Source organism: Podarcis melisellensis (genome assembly GCF_964234715.1).
Source record: "Podarcis melisellensis genome assembly, chromosome: 5".
NCBI classification, from domain to species: Eukaryota; Metazoa; Chordata; class Lepidosauria; order Squamata; family Lacertidae; genus Podarcis; species Podarcis melisellensis.
The window spans coordinates 27,566,831-27,592,747 of record NC_138537.1 but is presented as its reverse complement, the minus strand read 5'-3'; the positions used below and the strand labels follow the sequence as shown (position 1 = coordinate 27,592,747).

The window sequence follows — 25,917 nt, the reverse complement described above, 5'->3', positions numbered from 1 at the left end:
CTTGTACAAAGCTACACATGCCCAATTTAATGTCGTGTTAAATGGTAGTTAATGGATTGCTTTGAATGCATATTTTGCTCCTCCCTTACTCTTCCCCTAGCACACATTTGAGCAACAAACAGTTGTTTTACTCAGATTAGCAATCCTTATAAGTTAAGAGCAAACCTTGGCTTTAGAGTGCAGTTTGTTTGGAAGCAAAATAAACTGCCGTGATGTGGGGATCATGGCTTGTTGCTCCTGCTCACACCAGGGGAAAAGTGAAGGAATGGTTTTGAGTCACAGTAAACCTTTAATAATGGTTTGCCACGATGTACAAACACCGTCGCGCTGTGTATATCATATCCAAGTGAATTTGAACCTGGAACTTCCATATCCAATCCCAACACTGAAGCCACTGAGTTTTTAGAAGTGTTTATTAGGTGTAGCTTATACTGCAAGGAAACAGGAAAACTAAGTTAAAATGAATTACTATAAATATTGCACTTCATCACATCAGTCATTTTTTTAAAAAAAATCCTTCTGAGAAAAGTATAAATTAAGAAATTCACGGTATTGAAAATTTGGTATGGTACAGGCTGGCTGATGTTGCTGAAGGTTTTGAAAGATAAAATTGGCAGTCATGGTATTTTTCTTTTGATTTTTGCAACATCAGTCTATGGGGAAAACAAGGTTGAAAAATTCCGGAAAGTACACTACGTTCCTGGAAAATCTCCCATTTTATTAGCATGAAGAGAGATTCTGGAGGATAGATGACAGGACTCGGCTGCAAAAATTCACATTCAACACTGCTTGTTTTTCAAGATATTCAGGATCTTTTGGTTCTTCGTCTTGAAACTCATTGTAAAACTGCTGGGCAGGATTTTACCTCTGCCATCTTCTTCTACCTGTCCCATAATGACGTAATTTAGACCTGTTGAGAGGGGAAGAGTTTTAAAAAATAGTGGAACAGAATTTCTGGTTCTACAATTTGGAAAATACAGCTCTATTATTTCATGCAATTTTTATAGTGTGATCATTGTGTAAACCTATATATCTGTATTGTTAATGGCCAATGGCCTTCTATAGCTTTTATAATCTCTTAGTTGAATATGTAGATTTCAGGGTGTAATATCTTTTGGTTTCTCCTCTCAGAAAGGGAAACAGATCGAACTTTACTCAGAAAGGGAAACAGATCGAACTTTACTCAGAAATTGCCAATGTGATGTCCTCCAAACATTACCGGACCATAGTTTCCACTATCCTTGAACACTGCCATGCTAGATGGAGCTGATGGAAGTTGGAGTGCAACAAAATCAGGAAGGCACCATATTAAGTATTCCTGGATTAGAGTGAACATTAATTAATTTTGAAACTGAACATTTACCTTTAAGGAAGAATAAGTTCAGTTGTAGAAGGTATCCCTGGCATAGGGTTGGATGTTTTGGAAATATTAGGATGTATTGAGATGAGATTATGAACAGGTCCTTTCACTTTGAGGTGATGAGGAGGCATAAAGCTAACTGTTAAAAAGTTAACAGCAGTGCAATCACTGTTACATTAAACCTTGTCTCGTTTTTTTAATCAACAGGTGCTCACTAAAATGTTGGGAAAAACTGACTTTTATTTAATTTTCATTATGCCCCACTAGCGCCTGCTCTACATTGAGTTTGCTTTTCTACATTGAGTTTGACTGATATAGATAAAAAACAGTAAGCCTTCTCTATTTGCCTACAGGAGAGTCAAATAGTGGTATAATGCAAGTAGATGGTGAGCTGGTAAATTGAATCCAAATTTTCACCTTCAATATATATCAGCTTTAAAGGTGTGTGTATGTCTACCATTATCCTAGATTTGTCTTGGTTTACAGAGGTATTATAACAGCAGATTCAGCAACCAATCCTCTCTTCTCATTCAACTCATTTGCACTATTTAACTAAATTTGATTAACTGAAGAGCTTTCAGAGAAGCAATTCTATAATCAAATTGTTATGGTCTCTGAATTTTCTCAAACATTCATCAGTATGTTAAAAAACAACACACCCATCAGTATGTAATATTTGGATAGTTTGCTTTGACATTTTGTTCTATAAAGGATCAATCTGATTCTGAATAAAATGTCCTGAGAAAGTTATTGAAAATTAAAGAAGTAATTAGAAAATTAGTGTTACTTGCAAAAAGCAGAATTCTGTAAATTACTTACCTCTTCTGATAAGAGGACACTGTTTACAAACAACAATGATCTTGGCACTCATATTTTTGCCTGCTTGTTGGATCGCTAAATTTCCTTCTTTGTAGACGTTAATAATTGATACTGTTGCATGCAAGCTTCCACCTTTAATGTTGGTTGTGATAATGGATCCAGTTATTACTAGATAAAAGAAATACATAGGATTAATACACTGGAATGTGATTGGAACACAATGAAACAGTTACATGACCACTTCACCTTTACGTGTACAGAAGATAAAAGTCTCAAACAAGTATGTCCTTTGGCTATGGCTATGTAAGTTAGACAAGTGTCCTTTTTTATTGTGAGTTGTTTGTTTGGGACATTGACTGACCACCAAATTAACAAGGCTGCCTTGGTGGTTCACAGAATCTTAAAAGGACTGTAATTTGGAGATGCTGTAACATTAACATGAAGTGGAGTCAGTATCTTACACTCATCATTCTGTCTCCCAACCCCCACTTTGCAGTAGGATAGGTGCAGTTTGGTGGTGGGTCCAGGGTGGCATAGTGATCTGCATGTTCCTACCAACTTCTGCCACAGCCACAATGTGCAGCAAGGCCCTGGTGGTCTACAGAGTTAGAAGAGTTTGGGTTGGCCCCTAAGTATTATGCTAGTTGCGTTGCCCGGTTGCATTGAGACAACCACATATAAATGTTGGGTTGTAAGTTGCTTTGGGTTGCCCTGCGCAAGTTAAAGCAACTAACAATTTGAATCAAATACTATCAATCGTCACAGTTGTATATCTAAATAGGTAAGGAGAAGATACACAGGCCTTTACCATGATGAACAACTTTTGCATTGCAGAGAAGGATTTCCAAAAAGTATTATGCAACCAGAATTACAGGAGTACATACAACAAAATTGTCACAGTGAATAAGGAATACAGGCTGTTCCAAGAAGACAACATGCCAGCATCATCACTGAATCAACACTTTCATAGAGCAACAGTTTGCTTTCTGTTTGTTCAGTTTTGTTTAGACTGGAACAGTTTTTTCCCCTGACAAACATCCACACTGTCTTCTCTGTAAAACATCTGAAGGCATATAACTGAGTCATACACACAGTATAAGAGATGCAAGTACTATGATCTGAAAGAATTTCCTTGTGCACTAATGGTAGTTTACAAATAAGTGGCTCTGACCCTCCCATGAAACTAAGCATACATGCCCAAGTCACTGGTTGAAAGGGGAAAAAATACTTGTTGCTCTTACCGAAGTTACTTGAACAGTAACTGCTCTCAAGAGTTCCGCTCCTTCTGCATTTTTGCTGGCACAGGGCAACTGTAGGCTTCACCGCTTCTCCAAAGAGGTCGAGAAAGCAGAGTTAGTGAAGTCAGTTCAAGTGTTTCGGAAATCATTTAAAATGGACTTTCATTTTTCCTGTGTGTTTACTCTATTAAATACAGAGAGAACTGACATTCCCAAAGCAAAAACCCCAGATAATCCAGACACACCGTACTTCAAAGAAACCAATATTCTGTATTTGCGCCATGTACTCTTGCTGTTTGCTACAGTTCTAGCTCTAACAGAGTTGTGTGTCAATGCTCAAACCTCACATTCATGGTGGCACAGATGATATTCTGCATATCTAACTCTGAAACAAACTGCAGTCAAGGAGGAAAAGCGGTCCCGAATCTATTACAATTTTATCAGTCATGCTACGCTCCCAGATCTAAGTAACCAACCAACCATCAGCCTTCTTTATGCTCATTTTGTTTATGACAATCTATACACACTCCGGCAAGTAAGACTGCAGGGCTCATTAAAATCACAACAGTCCAGACTAATGTGACATCACTACACACACGAGCATTCAGAATAGAAGGTCCTCCTACTTTGATTTAATCAAAGCAACCCTTTTCCCCAGCCTCTTCTTTACAATAAGATGATTTTTTAAAAATTAAAAAAAGAATTATGGCTGATTCTGAAGCTTCCCTGCCTGTTCCTACCAACACCTTCAATAAAGATTAAACAATGAGTTCAGACTTACTTGTTGTGGCAGGGAGGCTTGCAGTAGTAGGTGATGCGGTTGTAGGTATTTTTTTGGGCCTGAATTTGTAGTGCCCAATAAAGCCGTCAGCAGTTAAACTTAAATCAGACAAGAACTGAATAAGTAACTCATTTCTCTCAGATACAATATGCCTGAAAGAGAACAATGCATCATTCATGTTAGGAGGGTCTTTTGTAGTTGTCATATTATTGCTTGTTGAACTATATGCAGCCAACAGATTTTGTAGCACTGCATACCACACAAACAGACTATACGTGTAAATATCCTTACTAAAATTGAATGGAAAACCGAGTCTGCCTTTGTTAATCTGATTTTCCCCACACACGGAGCATAAAGATTCCTGTTACCAAATATGCAGCTGGATATGTTTTCAGAGTGAAGTAAGCAGCACAAGTCCTTAAGGAACCTTTTTCCAGGTAAATATTTACTGAAGCTCTCAGGAAAATAGTAACGTTCAAATATGTTAAGCAAAAAACAAGCAGATCTAAAATGAAATGTTATAATACACCCACTAGTCCACTTGCTGATTTGTATACGATTTGTCTTGACTCTCTACAACATTGGAAATGTTTTGTGCGCATGCTGAGTTTAAGGAACAGGAGTAGGTCCTATAGATTGAAGATTTAAATCAGAAATACTCCCTTGGTAGATCTTCATCAGGTCAATTTTTAATAAATTTGCATCGGTGATTAAAACAAAACTCATAATTGGAGTTTGGAAAATAAATGCATGTGTTTGGAACCCTGAGCCCAAGCCTAACTAGCCCGAGTCCACAGGAATGGGAAACACGGGAAAACTTGGTCGCCACCTTAATTTGAGCTCTGCAGTGCAAGGAAGAAAGGAAGCCCTTCACAAAAGTTGTCCACAATAGATGGAGTGCATGCTAGTAAGATGACAGATATACACAGAAAATGGTGCAACTCAGTGGAGGTTGGAGGCACATGAGCATCAAGATGCAGCACTGCAATACAGTGGTACCTCAGGTTAAGTACTTAATTTGTTCCGGAGGTCCGTACGTAACCTGAAACTGTTCTCAACCTGAAGCACCACTTTAGCTAATGGAGCCTCCTGCTGTTGCCGTGCTCCCAGAGCACAATTTCTGTTCTCATCCTGAAGCAAAGTTCTTAACCTGAAGCACTATTTCTGGGTTAGCAGAGTCTGTAACCTGAAGCGTATGTAACCTGAAGCATCTGTAACCCAAGGTACCACTGTACATAGCGAAGGATCAACTTTCCCATCTGGACTTTTATATGCTGCTTGGATCTGTATGTACAATTATTTCCCCCATGGTACTGAGATTATCTTCATCAGGACTTTCTACTTTTCCCACTAACTGATTTTAAAAAATAATTTCTTTATTAAACTTCACTAAAATACACAAGTATAAAACAGCAAGAAAAATGCTAGCGAAAACCTTGTGCTTTAATGCAATTGCATACATCAATATGACACAACGCACAATAAAATAAAATCTTCATATGTCATCTAACTTGCATACTTACTCAAGATTCCTAAAGAACTACACTATCATTTTTATTTATTATTAAATTTTATCCCACCCTTCCACCCGGAGGAACGTAGGGCGGTAAAACTGGTTGTTAAAATAGCCAGCAAAGCTATTTAACGTTGTAATAAAGCTGCAGTTTGTTGTTCCAATTTGCAGCTACAGTAAATTTTAAGGCAAGGAAAATCAGTTATAAAAATCTAAGTGATAAATAGATGAATGGATGAAAGGACAGGATGGGCGGGATTGTAATGAAACAACAACCATGCCTATCCAGTTTTCATCTTTTCATAGAAACAGCAGTTTAAATGAAACAAATACCATTACTTACGCTGGTGGACTGTCTCCGCAGTATTTCCCAATTCTCCGAGCATCATTAATCTCACCTCCATTAAACACAGCCACATAGTCATATCTGCAGTAGTTATCTCTCTCCACATCAAATTTTTCAAACTTTAACTCTATTAGCTGCAAGGAGGGAAATTAAGAATCTACTTAACGGCCGACTTCTTTTCACAATGAACCCTAAAACCACAAAGATCCTCAGAGGCCATCCAGTTTGGCACCTTGGATTTAATCAGCATCTCAAAGACTCTTAAAAAAATGATCCTAAAACATTTCATGCAGTATATTAAAGCTGCCATGACCCTGGGATCAGATTCCCCATCTCCAGTTAGGAGATCAAGGGCTTTGTGTCGGAACGCAAATTGCATGCAGGGCAGGGTTGGCCCCAGAAACAAGTCTGCAAGATGAGCCTGTGGAACTGTTGCCCCACCAAATTGAGGACACCACATTGCTCTCCTAAGGCAAGGGGCTCCATCACAGAAGGCCCAGTCCGATCAGACTCCACCTGATTCTGTCAAAGCAAATGACTGCTGGAGTGGGCTGAGCCCCTTTAACCAGAGGCAGACATAGGGATTGGTGAAACTGCCCTCTAGGCGGGTGGGGTGCAAAAAATCAGCCCGAAATATGTTACATATGGTCATGAGTTTAGACAAGAGTTGGGAGCTGAGTGGAAGGGAGCTGAGTGGAAGGCAAGGCTGTATGAAGGGAGATTGATGGAGACTAGAGTGTGTGACATACATATGGAGAAGTTTCCCAGCTTCTCGCAACATGGCACAAAAGGGGTGTGGATTTTTTGCCAGTTCTCCTTGCCTTGCCCTCACTCCAGACCCTTCCAAGTACTTGGGTTGTATAAAAGCAGTAATTTCTGTTGTGGCTGTTGTGGCAAAGCAACACCAGAATGCTGCTTTCTTGTAAGCACAGCCTGGGACCTCAACAAGACTTGGCATGTATCATAACAGTTGCTATTTGTGAATGAATAAGGATGTGCTACAGAGAATTCAGACTAATGGGTTGAACACCACATAAGATCAAACTCTGGATAAGTATTTGTAATAAAGGCAAATTTTGGTTGCTAAAAAGAAGAAGGAGGAAACAATATTAACAGAAAGCTGCTATGATATTGCCACTCAAATACTGTTGCAAAATATAAAACACAAATCCTTGAAGGCAATATCCATATTAAGTGAATTATATGTACAAAGCAAAACAAAGTGAAAATCATGTCCGGCAAGCTAATTGGCATGGCCAGTGGAATGCTTCACGGTTATTAGATGGGTTTTATAATTTTTTCCAAGGCTGTATATATAAAAATAACTCAACCCTGCTGCTTATTTAGGGAAAATACTGTGTATGGAATTCTAACCCCTCTTAACAACATCTCATGGGATTTTACTTGAACACATTGCCTGGAAGACAAATGCTAATATAATAGCCTGGTCTGGACATAATGCTAAACAATAGGGCGCCTCAGGCTCTTCCTGTCTTCCCTCTTCCTCAAGCACAGCTGCAAGGAGTTCAGAATAATTTGCTTCCATTTAAAATCTGCTGCTTGCTGGGTTGCCTGAACCTGAACAAACCATGCATAATCTGTGCTATGCTTAGTAGAAACAAATTTTAATTACTGGTTTGCAATAAACTTTATTGACCTATTAGTAGAAAAGCAGTTTAACAAAGATGATAACTGGGTGAATGAATAGCTGTACCGGGTGTGTCTATATCGACAGTAAGAACAAAGATGATAACATGTTTCTCAGAGAGCATAATATGTTGGATGACAGAACAGCCTACTACAGTACTGTCCCAAAAAATAACGTGAATCTCTAGTGGTATTTTTCCTGTGGTTTTTTTATTATTTAGTTCCATGTAATTTCAATCCAAACATTTTATGTATATATAGGCCGTTCTTTTAATTCCTTGCTTTATCATGACTATCTCATGGTGCATCAAGACACCTTGATATTCTGAAACAATGCTTAATTAAGAAATAGAAAGAAAATAGAAGCAGACATGTGCATGTTAAAAAGTATATTTTGCCAGCTGCACCAAGCAAAAGCATAGTTTGCCCTTCAGATTAAAGCTTTGCTGAAAGGGAACTGTTTGAGGAATGAAAGCCCCCATCCACTTTTTCTTTCAGATGTTTATTTTTTTATTGTGCATTAGTTGCTCGTTTCTTGCGTAGGACCATCAAGTTAACACTTCTCTTAGCACTGTAAGAGGTATTGCTGTTACGGAAAAATTGAGGTTCTTCATGAAGCTGTACTGCTAGTTTGGTAGTTACTAGTGTGCAAGTGACACGATAGCCACTTCTCTACTGATCCTGTTTTTTAGCACTTGTAAAGTTTTCTTTCATATTCTTTAGAAAATGACACCCCCCCAAAGGATGAGTAAGCTAGTCTTGCCTTTAAAAAAAGTTGGTGAATACTACCAAGTGCCGCTCTTTCTGCTGACAACGATGCCATAGCATTTAAAGAGCCTTCCTTTCTCCATTAGTCTTTCCATCCTGTGTATGCATCTTCTCCAGTTCTGACCTACAATGTCCCAATTACTATTTTTGTTGTAAAAGTGAACAGGAGTGTGGCTACCCCTTGTACTAAGGCAACGCCCCATCAACTACAGGGTACAGGTGCTGAGAGGAATAGCTATAAGCCTACGCTTATGCCATGTTAATAATAAGATGTTTTCCTTCCCTGTGCCTATAATGGCTTTAATGGAAACTGAACAATAACAGTTCTATAAATCAAAGCAGGCTGGGAGATCCATTTTCTCCTGATTCGTTTAAATATTTGATGCTATCCAGGTGAAATAAAAATGCAGCCAGTGTTTGATAGTGAGCTAACGAGGCATTGATTCATTGGTAGATATTGACCTTCACAAGAAGCATTACTGGAATATACTGAGAATAAGTACATTACTGGAATATGCTGAGAATAAGTACATGGTTAGATGTTTTAAGCACTTGCAAATACAGTTTCTCAAGAATAAGAACCCAAGATGTGAAGAGCACACTAATGGGATGGTATAATTCAGTAAGAGTTTGAAAAGATTTTCAGGCACATTTGGCAATAAATGAGAGCAATCACAAATGCTTTGTAATTTATCAAGTTCAATTAAATCGCTGGCTATCCATAAATTGTTAAATGAGCCATATGTAGCAAGCAAGGAATGTGGATTAAAGATGAATACAGGAAAAGACTAAGCTGATCTACAGCCCCAAGTTCAAGAAAATATTATCCTGATCAATGCAGGGGGTGGGAGAAAATGAAGGATCAGAAGAATATATTTATCTTGGCCAGCTCTTTCATTTGGAGGATTATGGTCATGAGAAGTGGATTAAAAGGCAACTCAAAGTGGCATGGACAAGGGTTCAGAAAGTAGATATGAAAAGCAGCCAACCTACCAAATATGCTTGGAGATAAAGGTATTCAATCACTAAGTGCCTCCTGCCATAATATAGTTTATGGAGCAGAAACCTAGGCAACAACAACAAAAAAGAGAGAAAGCAAAGGTTGAGTAGCCTGCCATAGTGTGAAAAGGCTCGTAGGTAGAACTAATATGGGGTGACTGACAAATGGATATGAAACAAGGCAAAGTGGTTTCAGTCCTAAGAAATGAAATGGTAGTAGCATCCTTAAGATTAAGAAAACGATAGAATGAGCAAATAGATTAGGGAATTAAAACCTGAAAGTGCAAAAAGCAAAGGGAATTGAATGAATGTGGCAATATTTAGACACCGTGGAGTGTAGCAAGTGCCCCTACTTGGTTCTAGGTGGGCATGCAGAGGTAATATTGAGTCAATCATTTTGAACAGAAAATCCATAATGTTCTTAAACTGAAAATAAAGCATTTGTTATTCACTATGGTGCTCAGAGATTGTTCATATACACTGCATTTAATGAGAAAATATATTGTATTTCTTGCTGTCTTTTAAGCCAACAATCCTTCCTTTCCTACAAAATCTTATCTTTTCAAAGGCTGAACTAGAGCAAGTCAACAGAAATAAATGTTCACAAAAAACTAGACGAAGGTGCACCAGAACAATAAAGGAAACAGGTTAAGCAGGGGCAGATGAACAGTGAGAATATGATTTCTCTTGTCAGGTGCATAGGCAGAATTTCTAACTTACCTAAAAAGAGAACAGTTTTCATAAGGCGTAGAAATCTGAAAACGAAACCTAGTTTTACCCTAGCTGTATTTTGTGTGTGTCTCAGTTACATGTTTGATGAAAGCAGGTCTTATTTACAAGGGCCACACAGCTGCACAACAAATGAAAAATTATCATCAGGATTAAAAGGCTAAATGTATTATCAGAATTTGAACATGTTCCTATGCAGTGGGACTTGCAGTGCAACGTAACAGGAGAAGATAAATGCTCATAACATCTCCCATGAAACTCACTGTGCTGCTGCTAATACCATTATTTCTCCTGCTACTTGGCAACTCAGCAATCAATATAATACCCAGATGTTCAGCTCTGCTAATTGGTGAGCAGGGTTTTCTTCAAAGTAGCAATTTTCTGGGCCTAAATCAGAGTGTAAGCCATTTTCTGAGCCTAAATCAGAGTGTAAGTAGCCTCTGTCTTCTGATTGCTCTACTACACTTCATGGGTAGGCAAACTAAGGCCCGGGGGCCGGATCCTGCAGACGGTCTGGGAATCAGCATGTTTTTACATGAGTAGAATGTGCCTTTTTATTTAAAATGCATCTTTGGGTTATTTGTGGGGCCTGCCTGGTGTTTTTACATGAGTAGAATGTGTGCTTTTATTTAAAATGCATCTCTGGGTTATTTGTGGGGCACAGGAATTTGTTCTTTTTTTTTTCAAAATACAGTCCGGCCTCTCACAAGGTCTGAGGGACAGTGGACTGGCCACCTGCTGAAAAGGTTTGCTGACCCTTGCTCTACTTCATAGATGCTGTAGGTCTGGTTGTGACTGTGAGCTAAGATGGGGTTGAAAGTCACTGACAGGAAGCATCCGGAGGGGATGAATGCTAGGAATTTTTCAGGTGGAACAGAGCTAGAAGGGAAGATGGGAATCAGAGGGCTTTTGCAGATAGGAAAGATGAAAGCAGAGGCCATATGTGTGAACACAGCTCACCTGATTCTTTGGAGCTACAATGTGCCATGAGCAGGAAACCCCGGCTGGGTAATCTCGATCAGGCCAATTAGGAGTTTTAAAGGATCCAGGCTTGTCTAGTCGTCCACCACAGTACTGGTCTCCTAAAAATACACGACATAATGCTAGGCCAAAAACCAGAGTTTCATGTGGTGTTTGCCCAACTCTCATATAAAGCACATTATAATCCCAGCCTGCAAAATGTTAAATTTCGGTGAAACACTGAAATCATATCACACAATGCACTCCTTTCCATATTACTGGGGTTTTTTTTTTACTTCTAATTTTATAGAGCAAATGCATTGTTTTATGTATTTCACCTTTTTAGATGGCTAGCAAATGGCTTCCAATTATAGATGAATCCCTTTGGCTTTACAAAGATTCCTTCCTAATGTAAGAAAATAATAAAATACTTTTTTTATAACCCCCCCCCCCCCGAAGATTCTTACATGAAAGTACAGGGCTCAGTGTATCTATCACCTTAAGTTTCAATAACTTGCAGAATACCTCTTTCATGTGGTTCTGCTGCAGAAAACTTTGCAACAAAGCCATTCCCAGCTGTATTGGCATCTGAAATCATTTGCACCAGCATCTTATTGCTGTTGGCCACAAGAGCACCAGGTTTCAACGTGCCACAGAACCTGCCAAGACGCTGCCCGTTTGCATGGCCGTTGTACACATCCACAAAGTCATATCGGCATAAGTTATCACTTTCCAAGTCCATGAATCTAAAGGAAAGAACCACGACTTTCCCTTCAGGAACCTGTAGAAAGAAAAAAAGCTAAAGATTAACAGTCTGCGGTTTACACGTTGACCTTATGGTGTAACTTTTACTCTCTACGTATATTTATATCTTACAAGAATAATATAAAGTCCTTCTCAAACCCCTTTTCTTCTCATATAATGTCAACTTGTGGGTGAACATATCAGACGACACAGCGATTCTTCAAACAGCTCTTGTTTATTCACAGGCCAGAACAGAACTGAACTGAAGGGTTCAGCCGGCCTGCTTATGTAGAGCTCCACTAGAACGCAACAGTAACCATTTTCTGTAACTATCCAATCACTGAACGTCACTTTCGACCACTCATTTGCATATGTGGACCTGAACTATCTACAGTATCCCCCTGCTGGCCCAGGGTGAGAACTTCAATACAGTACATAACATATAACATCTACCATATGTTTCCCCTTCTGTTTACACAAATAAGACATTCTGCTCCTCTTCTCTTCCCTATCTTCCAAGTCTACAGAGCATTGCCAATTCACCTTCTCTTGTGTGCACTTTGAGCAGCATTAGTGCTTGCATTCCTCCATTGCCCTTGAAAGACTGATTGTGTGGGTTGAAAGATTTCACCATGTTTCTGCATAAAGCTTGTGTCTTTGCATGGCTCTGTAGGTATGATAGAGTTATGCAAGCACCCATGCTTCACTGTTAAATACATGGAGATTCCATTCAAGTTAGGTGCTCTACGGTTCAGTATTTACTGAATGTAAAGATGCATAATTGCTTGTGAATGATCCCTGCTTAGTGGGGGGGAAATCACAGCAGCCACGGGGACCCACAAGGTAAAGCAATTGCTAATACCTTTGTGCTTCCTTCAAGAGAATAAATCATGCCCAACTATTACCTCTTATCTGGACTACCTATGTCCACAGCATTAACAACTGTGTTGATTTGCTAACTGGGGGTGATTTTGTGTTTCCTAAGTATTTTCAAATAGAGCTGCATGACTGAAATTAAGGAACCAAATGAGTTATTAAACTTCACAGCTGCAACAGAAAGAGTAATAAAGCGTTTCCTAAAGAAAACATAAATGTTGTCTTAGAACTCTGAAAGCTGCTATCACAATACTATAAATATTAAGTCTATTTTTTTTTGCATGCACAAATCTAAAATGATATGCTGATGAGTGGATGCAGCAGGAAGGCCCCTGCCAAAAAGTCTCAAAAGACATCTGTAGAACTGATGCAATCCTTTAGATTACATGCATTTATAAAGAACTACCCAGTGGCTCCTGTATTCAGCAGCCATGTGAGATGGTGAGAGTAGGACCACCACCCAGACTGGATGAGGCATCTGTTGTAACCCTGAACCCTTGGCTTCACCACAGTCAGACAGCTAAGGTTTGAGTCATGGGACAATTGTAGCTAGGTAGCAAAACCAATTCTTTGGGGCAATGCTGACTAGATAGATGTCCTCCCCACAACCCCACATATGCACTGATCCCATTTGATTATTTAACAAATGTAGTTTTTTTGCCAACCTTTCTTGCCAGCCACAGAAGAAGAAGAAATATAAAACAGCTGCAGTTTCTCTTTCTCTCTCTCCCACCCTTTCTCTAGGGAACAAATGAACCAATTCCTCCTTTTCCAGGGAAAAGAAGGCTATTTTCCCAACCAAAGCTTCCCAGATTTCCTGACAGTTGTGCATACATAGTTCCTCTCCCCGCTTTATATTCTTGCTCCCTGGTAGTGCACCCACCAGTATACAGCTGCTGCACAGCTGGAAATTGTGGTGCAGTATGATCCTTTCACCGTTGCTTTTGCTCACCTAAGGTGCTGACAACTACCTTCAATGAGTAGATGAGGCTTCTGGGTGGAGGGAAGAGTATAAAGAACCAAAGAATGGAAGAGAGCACACATTCAGAGAGTACAAAATTGTGAGAGTGAATTCAAAATCTTAAGCTGCTGGTTTTTAAAAAAAGAACTTTATATTTTTAGATCTCTTACGCTCACGATAAGGGAAACAGAAACATGTTTTGAGTGAAGCCAATTTGAAACCAAATGTATGCATTGTGTCAACCTAAGAATTGTGATAGTTATTGCAGTGATTGGTGGGGTGGGTGGCAGTGGAGGTTCGTATGAACAAATTGGATGTGTAGAGGTCAAAGCACACACAACCAACTTGAGAAAACCTTTTGAGCTATCTCAAACTTTGCTTCCAGTGAATCCCACGGAATGGAAGGGAAATCAAAAGTCATGGATATGACTTAATAAAACCATAAAAGAGATTGGGGGAAAAGTGAAAGCTTCCTATTTCCAAAATGCAGCCCCATTCTCTACCCCACACTCCTTGACTTTTAAAGAAACCTTTATATGTATGAGTGTATATAAACATTTCCCAAGCCTGAAATGTTTTGCAGAAAGCCAGATGCTTTAACTTTTTTATGAATGGGCAACTTGCAAGTGCAGATATTGGCTTGGTTCCAAAAACACTATTACTGAATACGCACAAGGATTTGTTTTTTGAGTGGGATACAGCAATGCAGTTTTTGCGGTGATAAATTTCACACAAAAATATTTATTTCTAGTGCTGTCTCAGCAGGAAAATAAAAGAAAAATTCTATGTGAGCAAACCTCACCCAATGATCATCAACTAATATTTTTTTCGGGTGTTGAATCCAGCTAGTCAGGGTCTGATTCTGCTCCCATTTGAGTCATAATGAGGATAATGTCTCAGTTCAATGGGTTAATTTAATGACTTTCATGTTCTGTCTGTGTTCTTGACAGTAATGACTAATTTGCTTCTAATCTGCCCATGCTCTGATGTCTGGAGTACAAGCAGAGAAATGCCAGTCAGCTTAATATCTTGTTACGCATATATGTCAATTCTCTTCTTTTACAGGCAACAAAACATCTCTTGCTGCTCATTCCCATTTATGAAGTAACTGATTCCTACACCTGGTTCCTAATCTACAGCTCCCACTGCATTCACAACTGTAAGTGAACAGATGACAGAATCACAGCACTGTCTCTAGATTTCTGTCGGTAGCTGCTTTTCCTCACACCTTGTTAAAAAGTTCAATGGGCTGTGAGTTTTTTTGGCAACAGAGCTAAAGTTTAACGCTGCTTATTATGACACCACAATAAATTTAGTTCAATGCTATCTCTGCTGGATGCCACTGTATGAAACTCTACCATGGTGCCCCAACAATAACTGTTAGGCCATAGGGTGTTAAGGTTAAAAACTTTACTGGGGAAGGAAATATTTTTCTATTCTCATCTATATTATACATTTTAGGGCAGGCCACTTTAAATAGTCATGGTTTCCCCCTAAGAATCCCGGGAAATATAGTTTGTTAAAGCTGCCGAGCGTAGTTAGAAGACCCCCCTCCCCTCAGAGAACTACAATTCTCAGAGTTACCTAGGTAAAAGGGTTACTGTACTGTTAAACTGCTCTCAGAATGGTAGCTCTCAGAGTGGAACAGGGGGCTCCTAATACCTCTCAGCCCCCTTAACAAAACCTACCCAGACCCTAAGGTCATCTTCTGAGGCTCTCCTTCATGTGCCTCCTCCTTGAGAGGTCCAGAGGGTGGCAACACAGGAACAGGCCTTCTCTGCAGTGACGCCCCATCTGCGGAATGCTCTCCCCAGGGAAGTCCGCCTGGCGCCTTCATCATACACCTTTAGGTGTTAGGCAAAAACATTCCATTTAACCAGGCATTTGTTTGATCTGATTTACATCCTATGCCCTTTTAAAATGCGTTTTTTTTTGGGGGGGCTATTGGGTTGTTGTTTTTATTTTTATTATGTATTTTGTGCTTCTATATCTTGATTTTATTCTGTGAACCGCCCTGAGACCCCTGGGTATAGGGCAGTATATAAATTCAATAAATAATAATAATAATATATCAGTAAATACACGTATCCATATAATTGCAGAGCAGCTATTATCCTTTGCTTTGTGGGGTATGGCCACAGATCAACAACGAATCCATTAATATGTATTTCATAAATAAAAATCCTACCATTTGTTTGTATTTAAAAGGTTATCTTCCCCACTTGGAAAATGCTTCATTCCTTATTCCTCCCATAAAAGAACATTATAAGAAAAATGAACCGAGTACCTCCAGTTAATAGGGAACATTTTTCAAAACAGGCTTCTTGTCACCAACCTTTTAATGGACTTCAGCTACTGAACATATTAAATTATCTACATAAAGAACGTATGACAGACTAGAATGCTATTTTTATGTCATGTTCCTATATATATGTACTGAGTGTTCTTAGATTACTCACCCTAAATCACTGAGGAGAGGGATTGTGTTAAAACCACTGGTATGTGATGCTTTGTGCTCTATAAATTACTCTATGAGAGATGGTAAGAGTAACAGCTGTAGTAGCACTACAATACATGACTACAATACAATGTGCTGAATGACCAACTTCTAAAATTAGAAAAAAGATAATAACCAGCTTTTTTACTGTAATGTAATATATTCTCATTCAACTTTCTGAGTAAATCAGTCTCATAAGATTTTCAAAAAACCACTACTAAATCGCTGCTTGCCTACTGCTCTGCAGCAACTATTGAACTTTGCCTGTCTCCGTTCTTTTGAGACAAAAATGGGATACAAGGAGTGGAGTAAAGTGGTTTAGAACCTGATTCCCCTCCAATTTATCTTACAATCCCTGTATTGGTGAATTTATTGATTTTCTAGCCTTCCTTTACCACTTGTAAAACTTAAACAGAAGGAGACAAATGACTGCTTCTAGAACTGTTAAATTAGATAGCTTGATCTTGGTTGTCCTTAAGTACATTAAATGACGAAACCAGATTGTGTCTAGGTTCAAAGGTCTTAAAATTTAAGTGTCAATGTTGCATGTGAGAACTGCAGATTTGAATGCATACTGCATACTTCATAACAAGAAAAGGAACTGCATGTTATTCTTTTCAATGTGTTTTGTGACAGTGAAAGTTCTTACTGTGATTTTCCAAGTACATTTGCTGTTTGGAGGGTAGATTCCTGGAAATCCTTCACTGCCAATAAACCCCGATGCTCCGCTTAGAATTCCACCACATTTAAAAGACCTGGAAAACAAAGAAAAGCTTTACTTCTGAGACAGTATTATAAAGGCGGAGTAGAATGGCTGTTATCTAATATGTACTGCTGACACCATTCCTAGAGCATCCGTGTAAAGGAATTAAACTATTTAAAATGTAACACAATACAGCTGCCTAAAATAACTGGCATCTATATCTATGGAGTGCAATTTATTACTGATAGGTGAAGTCTATGCCATGGGGTGTGTGTGTGTGTGTGTGTAGAGGAACAGAATGATTGTTCTGCATAGGGAGATGCCAAATAGATGAATTCCAAGGAAAACTTAACTAACACCCATCTCTATCTTGGTCTTTCATGCACACCACTGCCAAGGTAGTTAGCAGAACTACAGTATGTTTATCAGTTGTCTAGTAGCACTTTGCAGTTGTCTCTGGTGGTAATTTGATGTGTGTATACAGCAGTTTGCCCCCAAGGTATTAAAAATGCTTTACATGCATTAGCTGTGTTCAGACATAGTGCTAGACTATAGTTTAGTAGGAGAAGAATGAGCCTAGCCTCACTCAAGGCTCTCACACTCCCTGTTTTCCCCTCTCCTCCTCTGGTATGGCCTCAAGAAGAGGAGACTGGAAGCTCCCACTTCTGTTTTAGATTAGCTACGGTTAAATTGCTTTGTGAAGAGTAGGTAAAGGTAAAGGGACCCCTGACCATTAGGTCCAGTTGTGGCCGACTCTGGGGTTGCGGCGCTCATCTCGCTTTATTGGCCGAGGGAGCCGGTGTACAGCTTCCAGGTCATGTGGCCAGCATGTCTAAGCCGCTTCTGGTGAACCAGAGCAATGAATTAAATGTGTATGGATAATATATAGCGAGATGAGCGCCACAACCCCTGAGTCGTCCACGACTGGACCTATCGGTCAGGGGTCCCTTTACCTTTAGGGACAACCAGAAAAGGTCTAACATAGAAGGGAGATAGATGGTGAAGAACTATTTAAAGTAGCCAGAGTGAATAATAATGAAACTGGATATTTATGAAAGGTTATAAGATCTGATTCTTGTATAATGAGAAACTGATATATTGGGAATTCAGGACTTAGGTAGGAGAGAGCAAGGGAAATATCTTATAATTGCAGCACTCAATGTGTTTAGGTAACGTGGAACGATGGATAACTGCCCCTGCAGTAGTACTGAGGGGAAAAGACCATTATCCTCTGTATTAGAATGAAGAGATGGTACAGACACGACTTAGTAAGATTATCAGGCAGGCAAATGAGACCAAAGTCTTCAAGCAGTAAACAAAAGGCCAAAACCCAACAGACCACATGGCTGGGTGGAGTAGCAAAGGCAAGGTCACTGGACAAGACTTACCCGTTGACTCATCTCCATCTAGACTAACTTGGAATAGGAGATGGCACAAAAGTGACTGAAAAAAATGAATAATGCCAAATGAAGGAATAACCTAGATTCAGCAATGGACTGACTTCATACTTGCATGGCCTACTTTTCTTTTTTACCAGAAGCTTTGTGGTTCACCTAAGTATTTGAAATTTACAAACCAAGGGTACATACTCAGAATGACTGAACAATTAAGGCATAACTGGCAAGCAGCAATTTAGTAGTAAATAGGTTTTTGAAAATCTTATGAGTCTGATTTACTCCCAAAGTTGAATGAGAATATATTACATTTTGAAAAACCAGAGCGCTTTAACAGTAACCCTTTTACCTAGCTCACCCCGTTGCGGGGATTCGAACTGCTGACCTTCTGATCGGCAAGCCCTAGGCTCTGTGGTTTAGACCACAGTGCCACCCGCGTCCCATCCTACAGATATTACAGGCTTTAAAAAGACAGAAGTTTAGATTCATTCCTGTATCACTAGGCTGACACCAGAATATAACTTACTGGAGCCTCTTTTTGTGTTTTTCGGGCTCATGAGGAATAGGATGCAGAGGACAAACACTTGAAAATTAAATCGTCTACTCAGTCCAGGATTTACATTTACCATAGGATTTAAAGCAAAAGCATTTGGAGTCTCATGTGTCAAAGGGTGTATCCCTAAGCCTCTGATAAATACTGTAATTTTAGAAGGGAGGACAGTAGTTCTGAGGCTGCTTCTAGGGCTTCCCTATCCTCGTGCAACATTCAGGCGGGTCACTGAACTACTGTTACTGAGGTGGCAAATTTTATAAAATTTAGCTCTGATGCTCCCTAGAAGTGTTTTTGCACTGGATAGTTCATGAATTCTCGGCCTACTGTTTAAAGCAGAAACAAAGACCAATAAATATGGTGTGATGCAGGGGAATTCCACTCTAGCATCTCTGCTTTGGGCAACATCTACCATCCAAACAGAAGAGGAGCTGGGCAGACAGAGTTTAAGGCTCCATGTAACATGTGGAAATAAGCAGATGAATCAAGCATTCCTTGAAAAAGGCTCATGTGAAGGTGCACCGATTTGATTCTCAGTGGGTTTACTCATCAGATCCAGCGCCGAGGGCCTTCTGGCGGCTCCCTCATTGCGAGAAGTGAGGTTACAGGGAACCAGACAGAGGGCCTTCTCTGTAGTGGCACCCACCCTGTGGAACACCCTCGCTTCAGATGTGAAGGAAATAAGCAGTTATCCTATCTTTAAAAGACACCTGAAGGCAGTCCTGTTTAGGGAAGTTTTTAATATCTAATGCCGTATTGTTTTTAACATTTGATTGGGAGCCACCCAGTGTGGCTGAGGAGACTCAGCCAGATGGGCGGGGTATAAATAATAAATTATTATTATGATCAGCTTGAATATAAAGACTCATGGACCTTCAGAAGCAGTATTATATCACCAGTTCAATCGTTGCCTGCACAATTCAATTGTTGCCTGTCATTATCTTGCAGAAAAGCAATTCAGAATAACAATAGGCTGGACAATCACTGTCTCACCCTAATAGCAAACTCGGGTAGTGAGTGCCAACAGGACCGGAGCCAAAATGCAGGCTCTGGGAGGTAGAAACCCTAAGCTCTGTAGATATACGATAATGTTTTAAGAGGAACAACCCCTGCCTCCTCTGCCAACTAAGGAATGAGTATGTTTAGTAGCTATGTAACGTTGAGTGCAGTTGGAAAAGGGAAAATGCAGAGAGGAATGAGAGTGGGGGAAATTGAATGAAGTATCCTTTGTGAGGACATGGCTGGCTGGGACCCCAAACAGGAACATCCCTGTGATATACTGCAACACTTTGTGGCAAGTTCCACTTGTCACTTTTAGGAATCTATTCCCCAAACTGCAGCACCCTGTAAAAAAAAAAGTCCTGTACTATCATAACACTTTGGATTCCGCACACAGGACCTGAGTTGTCTCCTGCTATTACTTCCATTTGCCATACAGATGGAAAGGGGAATCAGGAAAGGATCAGGCCATGTTGAAGGGTTCTGCAGGGATTGAGTGCAGTCCACGAAAGCATCCCATTCCTGACAAAAAGGCTTCAAGTTGCTGCATTGTAATAAGAGAGCCACAATTGGGAGTTCCGCAGATTCTAAATGGGAGTCCTTCACATAATCAATGACACAAGTTAGATCACTTCAACCATGGTGTTTTGCCTTACAATGGTGTAAGAAAATGACAACACACCATCATGTTTGTAGATAGCATCACTCACTCTAACAGCAAACTCAGGTGGCTTTGACAGAATTGTAGCTAAAACTGGATACCAGAAACAAGAGGGAGATCTCAGCATCATTGGGGGAACCTCCAGGGTTTGCAGATGCTCAAATAATAGTTTCAAAAGCAAAGCTAACAGGGCAGCTGCCCTTCCAAGCACACTCAATGCAAACTTAGGAATGCTGAATGTCAGTTGAAAAAAGAAAAATAGAAAACTGGGGTATAGGATAGAACACAGTATGTATCCTACAGGAGGACATGGCTGCCTAGAACTGTGAAAAACAAGAGCCTTCCTATTAGGATGGGAGACGCTGCAACATTTTGTTGCATGCCCCATTTGCACATCTCTCTCTCTCTCTCTCTCTCTCTCTCTCTCTCTCTCTCTCTCTGTGTGTGTGTGTGTGTGTGTGTTAGGAACAGAGTGACAGCTTTGGCTGCCAAATGTATTGTGCAGCAAAACAGATTTGTCTGCAATCTTCACAAATGCACAGGTTTTCCTTACAGCTGTGAAGGAAAAAGGTCAGATGAAGAGACCTGTAAACTCATTATTTAATTAACAAGTTGGCCTTTGGCTAATTAAACAATCTATGCCCTGTTAAATTGTGTGTGTGTGTGTGTGTGCGCGCGGACGTCATATCAATATAATAAATAAAATAAATAATTTACCTTTTCCTTAGACCAACATATGGCATATGTAAAACTCCTTACTCCCTATATTTTGCAGTGGCTATCAGTGTGCTGTATATGTTTAAAACAGAACATTGCATCCATAAACATGTGGCTGGCATGCTCTGGAGAGCTGTGGCTGTTCATAGCGGTATCTGTCCACTGTGTGTCTCATGTCTTTGCAGACTTCCTTTTTTCAAAAAAAATCCCATTCAAACATCACCATATTTACTGGGTGACACTGTGGTGAACAAAGTAGCAAACCTGGATGCCATCTAACTGTAAATCACCTCTAATTCTATGGAACAGAACAGTGGGGCTCTTCTTCAGAAGTTGGTTACTAGTTCCCAGTTCCTTATTTGCACAAAACTTTGAAACATAGCTCAGTCAGAAAACTTGAAAGAACTAAAGCTTATATATCCCTGACCTCTTCCCAAAAAACGGCTTTGGTACACAGCATATCACATATCTCCAAGACCAAAGACAGGCCCCTGCTAGTCCACTGTAATTTTCTCCTCTCAAAACAGTCCTGTTTGTGAATACTTATAAATGCATGATGATCTCAGAGGACAATAGCCAATAAGGCTGTGCTTAAAATGTGTATCTGAAGAAGTGTGCATGCACACGAAAGCTCATACCAAGAACTAACTTAGTTGGTCTTTTAAGGTGCTACTGGAAGGATTTTGTTTTGTTTTGACTATGGCAGACCAACATCTGTAACTTAAAATAAGAGGTGCTGTAGTTCCTAGAATCACAGAACTGTAGAGCTGGAAGGGGCTTCCAGGGTCATCTAGTCCAACCCCTGCCTTGCAGGAATCTCAACAGACTGCATAGAAACCATGCCTTTTTCATTCGCCTTACTCTCCCTAAGGTATGCACAGGAGGGGCAGTTGGGGTTACTTGGAAATCCATACCCTCCAACATTTCTCTGTTGAAAATAGGGACGTCCCACTCCATAATGATAATTTTACTACCCCACACATTTTACTGGGTTGCCCCAGCCTCTCTGGGCTGCTTCCAACATATATAAAAACATAATAAAGCATTAAACATTTTTTAAAAACCCCTTCCCTATACAGAATTGCCTTCCAACGGCTAGGGGGTCGGATAACTCCATACCCTCCAACATTTCTCCAATAAAAATAGTGACATCCTAAGGAAAAGCGGGACATTCCAGAATCAAATCAGAAACCGGGACTGCTTCTCTAAAATAGGGACGTTCCTGGAAAACAGGGACACTTGGAGGGTCTGAAAATGCAATCTGCACACGCTCAGAAGCACTTCTTTTTTGGTAACTCCAAATTTTCTTAGCGTTCCTAACTCTGATGCAAACCAACAAACCCGGGGCGTTCACCAGAGGCCGAGGCAGCGAGACCTCCCATACTTTGAAAACACAGAGAGAGCGCGCGCAAAGCCTGACTTTTGCTCTTGCACGGGGCAGGGCCACGCGGCAAGGGACCCTCCCCGTCGGCGCAGCACATTTCAACAAGAACGAACATCAGGAAAGAGCGGGCAAATTAATAAACCTGCGGCAATTGAATCGCCCGGAAAACTCTGCACGCCTCGCGAGGCCAGTCAGACGCGCGCAGTTACTGGGTGTGCTCGTACGTGGGGATGGACACCGCGCGCGTCGCGTGCTCGCAGGGCGGCGCCGCGGCGCCAAGAGGAGCAACCAAGCAAGAGGAGGAAGCGGACAGGCGGCGGGAGATTCTCTGGCCGTCGGGGGGCTCTTTGCTCGCTCTCTCTCTCTCTCCCGCGCGCGCGCGCGCCTGCATCGACGGGCTGGTGGGCTGCTCGCGGGCTTTACCTGGGTCTTTGCGCCTGCCGGTTGGTGGCGGGCTGCGCGGCCGCGAGCAGCAGGAGTCCCAGGGCCAGGGAGCACGAGGCGGCTGCGTTCATGGTGTCCTGCTCCTCGCAGTCGGGGCCGCCGCGTCAGCTCCTGGGCAACGGCGGCGTGGTTGGGGATTGGTTCGGGGGCATGCACTTTTATAAAGCGGCTCGCTGAGGCAGGAGACGGCGCTGCCCCTGGAGGAGTTCCCTCGCCGTGAATATCCCATTTGTTCCTTAAGGCGAGGGGAGGAGAGAATAGCCGCCCCCTTCGGCCTCCTCCCCTTTATGGTGGAGAGAGAGAGAGCGAGCTCGTGAGGGGGAAGGCCAGTCAAACTCCTGCTTCATAGTTAAGAAATAAAGAGTCCTCTCTCACACCGGAATTTTACGGTGAGCGGAGGCAGGTCAGTTTCAAAGGCAATGGCCTAGATTTCTTCCCTTCTCCTCCTCCTTCTCCTCTCAGGAGATGGTTCCTCATAAAAGTTTAGATACACACGCAACGTGTATTTAGCGTGTGCAAAACGCTGCCACTCGATAGCGTGGAAGGTTACAGAGTTGCGCGCGGGGGGGGGGGGGGGGCACTTCAGATATCACTGGATCACAACTCCCTTCACTCATTTACCATGCTGGCGGGGTTGGAATTGTAGAGTCGGAAGGGATCACGAGGATTATCTGCGATGCAGGTATATTTCGCCTAAAGTGGGTCTCGAACGCACAACCCTGAGATTGAGCGTCTGGTGCTCCAAGGGAGGCCCACACGATCTCTCTCTCTCTCTCCCCCCCCCCCAATTTAGGAGATTTCATTAGGCAATTTGGTGGAGGGTGAGACTCTCAACAGGTCTTGCCGTGGTCAGTCCCCAGGGGTTGGGCTCACCTGGGTGGCAACATTACCAAGAGTTGGGGTGATGTGATTAAAATGTTGATCCACTTTTGAGGATTTTGCTGCAGACCTACAGTGGTACCTCAGGTTACATACGCTTCAGGTTACATACACTTCAGGTTATAGACTCCGCTAACCCAGAAATAGTGCTTCAGGTTAAGAACTTTGCTTCAGGATGAGAACAGAAATCGTGCTCCGGCAGCGTGGCGGCAGTGGGAGGCCCCATTATCTAAAGTGGTGCTTCAGGTTAAGTACAATTTCAGGTTAAGTATGGACCTCCGGAACGAATTAAATACTTAACCCGAGGTAGCACTGTATTTCCCTGTTGTCTCTACCAGGTCTCCTGATAATAGTGAAATTTGCCAGAGCGAATCAGAAGCAGAGCCAGAATAGAAGCAATATTTTGAACAGGGAGCTGCTGGCCCAGGCTATACAACATGCTATTTCGCAAAGCATCGGCTCCAGAGTCCTTTTGTTCCTCCTGCTGTTTCCTAGGCGCAGGCAGGAGGTGTCAATAGGATGCCGTAATCAATTGGCAGCAAGAAGGAGAAACAAGCACCTGTTATTGAACAGAAGTCAAGGTAGAGATCAAGGAAGTGGCAGCAGCTATATGTGCCGCCCGCCTTCACTTGGCTGTGAATGCATTGTCCTGGCAACCCCCATTGTTGGCGCTGAGCTTGTGTTGGGTGTTTCTGCCGGGTATCCCAAGGCAAGGTTCTAGGCAGATAAACGTCATCAGTGTGCTCAAGTTCCCATGAGTGTTGAGAGGCTGGGCTGTTTTTTGCAAAGTGCAGCCTTTCTGTGAAAAGTGTCCTTTCTCCAAGGTTTTCCATCTCCACTACCCTTTGTGAGCCCTAAATGTGTATGGCATAATGCAAGACAGCCTCGTACTGCACACCCTGTTGCCTGAATTGGTCTTTATATTTTGTATTTATTTTTGATCTGGTAAAGGAGCCCAAGGCAGGATGAAGTGTAGCAGCACCATGGAGAGCTCTGAGTGAGCCACTTGCTCCAACAAAGACTAGAGGTGGACTGAGGCCTTTGAGTCACTGTCTCTAGTCCTGACTCCCAGGCTGCACCCCTTTTGTGAGAACTGCTGTCTATAAAGGGCTAGGCCTCTCGTTTGCAGACTGCCACTTCTTCATCACTTCCTGCCTAGTGTGCTGTTGGACTGATGAGGTAGATTCCTCAGGCCCAGGGGAAGACGGCCATGTGGGCGCCAGCTTTGGTTCTATAGGCCCTAGTGCTGTGGGATCTGGTCCAGGGGGCTCCTGCACACCAGTTTTGGATTTAGCAGCCCTCTGGTTACCAACCTCAGGCTCAGAGCCAAGGTCCAGTTTCTTAGCTGGGGTCTTTGCAACTTTTGGTTTTGTGGGTCTGAGGGTCACAAGAAGTTTATATCCTGGTGTGCTGTGATTGGGTGTGGAATTACACAATATCTTACCCTCCATCCTGGCGTCATGGTTGGGGCATTTATCAACACTTGATCTGTTTTCGAATTCTCCCCCTTGCTGTTGAAGTGAATAGGAGGGGAATTTCCTGCACTATGCATAAATCTGTGCTGTAAACAAAAGAATGGAAAAAATATACAGACAATTTCTTGCACCCAAAGGTGGCGAACAGCGAAATACAATATTTAAAAACAAATAATAAAATCACAATCCAAACTATAATATAGCAAAAACTTGGCTGCTCAAACTGATCCCTTATAAAATGGACATCTTTTCAGCGTTACTTAAGTTCCCTGCTGGGATGAAATGCTTCAGATGTCTTTTTCAGCAACAGGTGTACACAGATGTGGAATCTGATGTCATATGTGAACATCTGAAGTCATCTTCTGTACCAAAAGTAGTAAAATCATGGTAGTAAAATTATGTCTTAAAGCCAGTGCTGTAGGGAATCCACACAAAGATTCTAAACAGGCTGGCCTTAAATACCATTTGCATTT

The 25,917-nt window shown here is 41.3% G+C and overlaps 1 protein-coding gene across 2 annotated transcripts; it reads right to left on the bottom strand.

Moving 5' to 3' along the window:
* Window positions 1-395: 395 nt before the first annotated feature.
* PCOLCE2 (procollagen C-endopeptidase enhancer 2) lies at window positions 396-23,213 on the bottom strand. 2 transcript variants are annotated; one of them, XM_081911257.1, is made up of 9 exons: window positions 23,070-23,213; window positions 16,888-16,993; window positions 11,686-11,941; window positions 11,161-11,282; window positions 6,055-6,191; window positions 4,199-4,350; window positions 3,421-3,507; window positions 2,180-2,347; window positions 396-910 (listed from the first exon to the last, which is right to left on the bottom strand). In XM_081911257.1, the coding sequence occupies exons 1-9, from the start codon at window positions 23,159-23,161 to the stop codon at window positions 780-782; spliced, it is 1,251 nt and encodes a 416-aa protein (XP_081767383.1). In that variant the 5' UTR covers window positions 23,162-23,213; the 3' UTR covers window positions 396-779. The 2 variants fall into 2 exon arrangements, with proteins under 2 accessions (XP_081767383.1, XP_081767384.1); XM_081911258.1 differs by having other exon boundaries at window positions 3,421-3,504; window positions 23,070-23,212.
* Window positions 23,214-25,917: the final 2,704 nt, after the last annotated feature.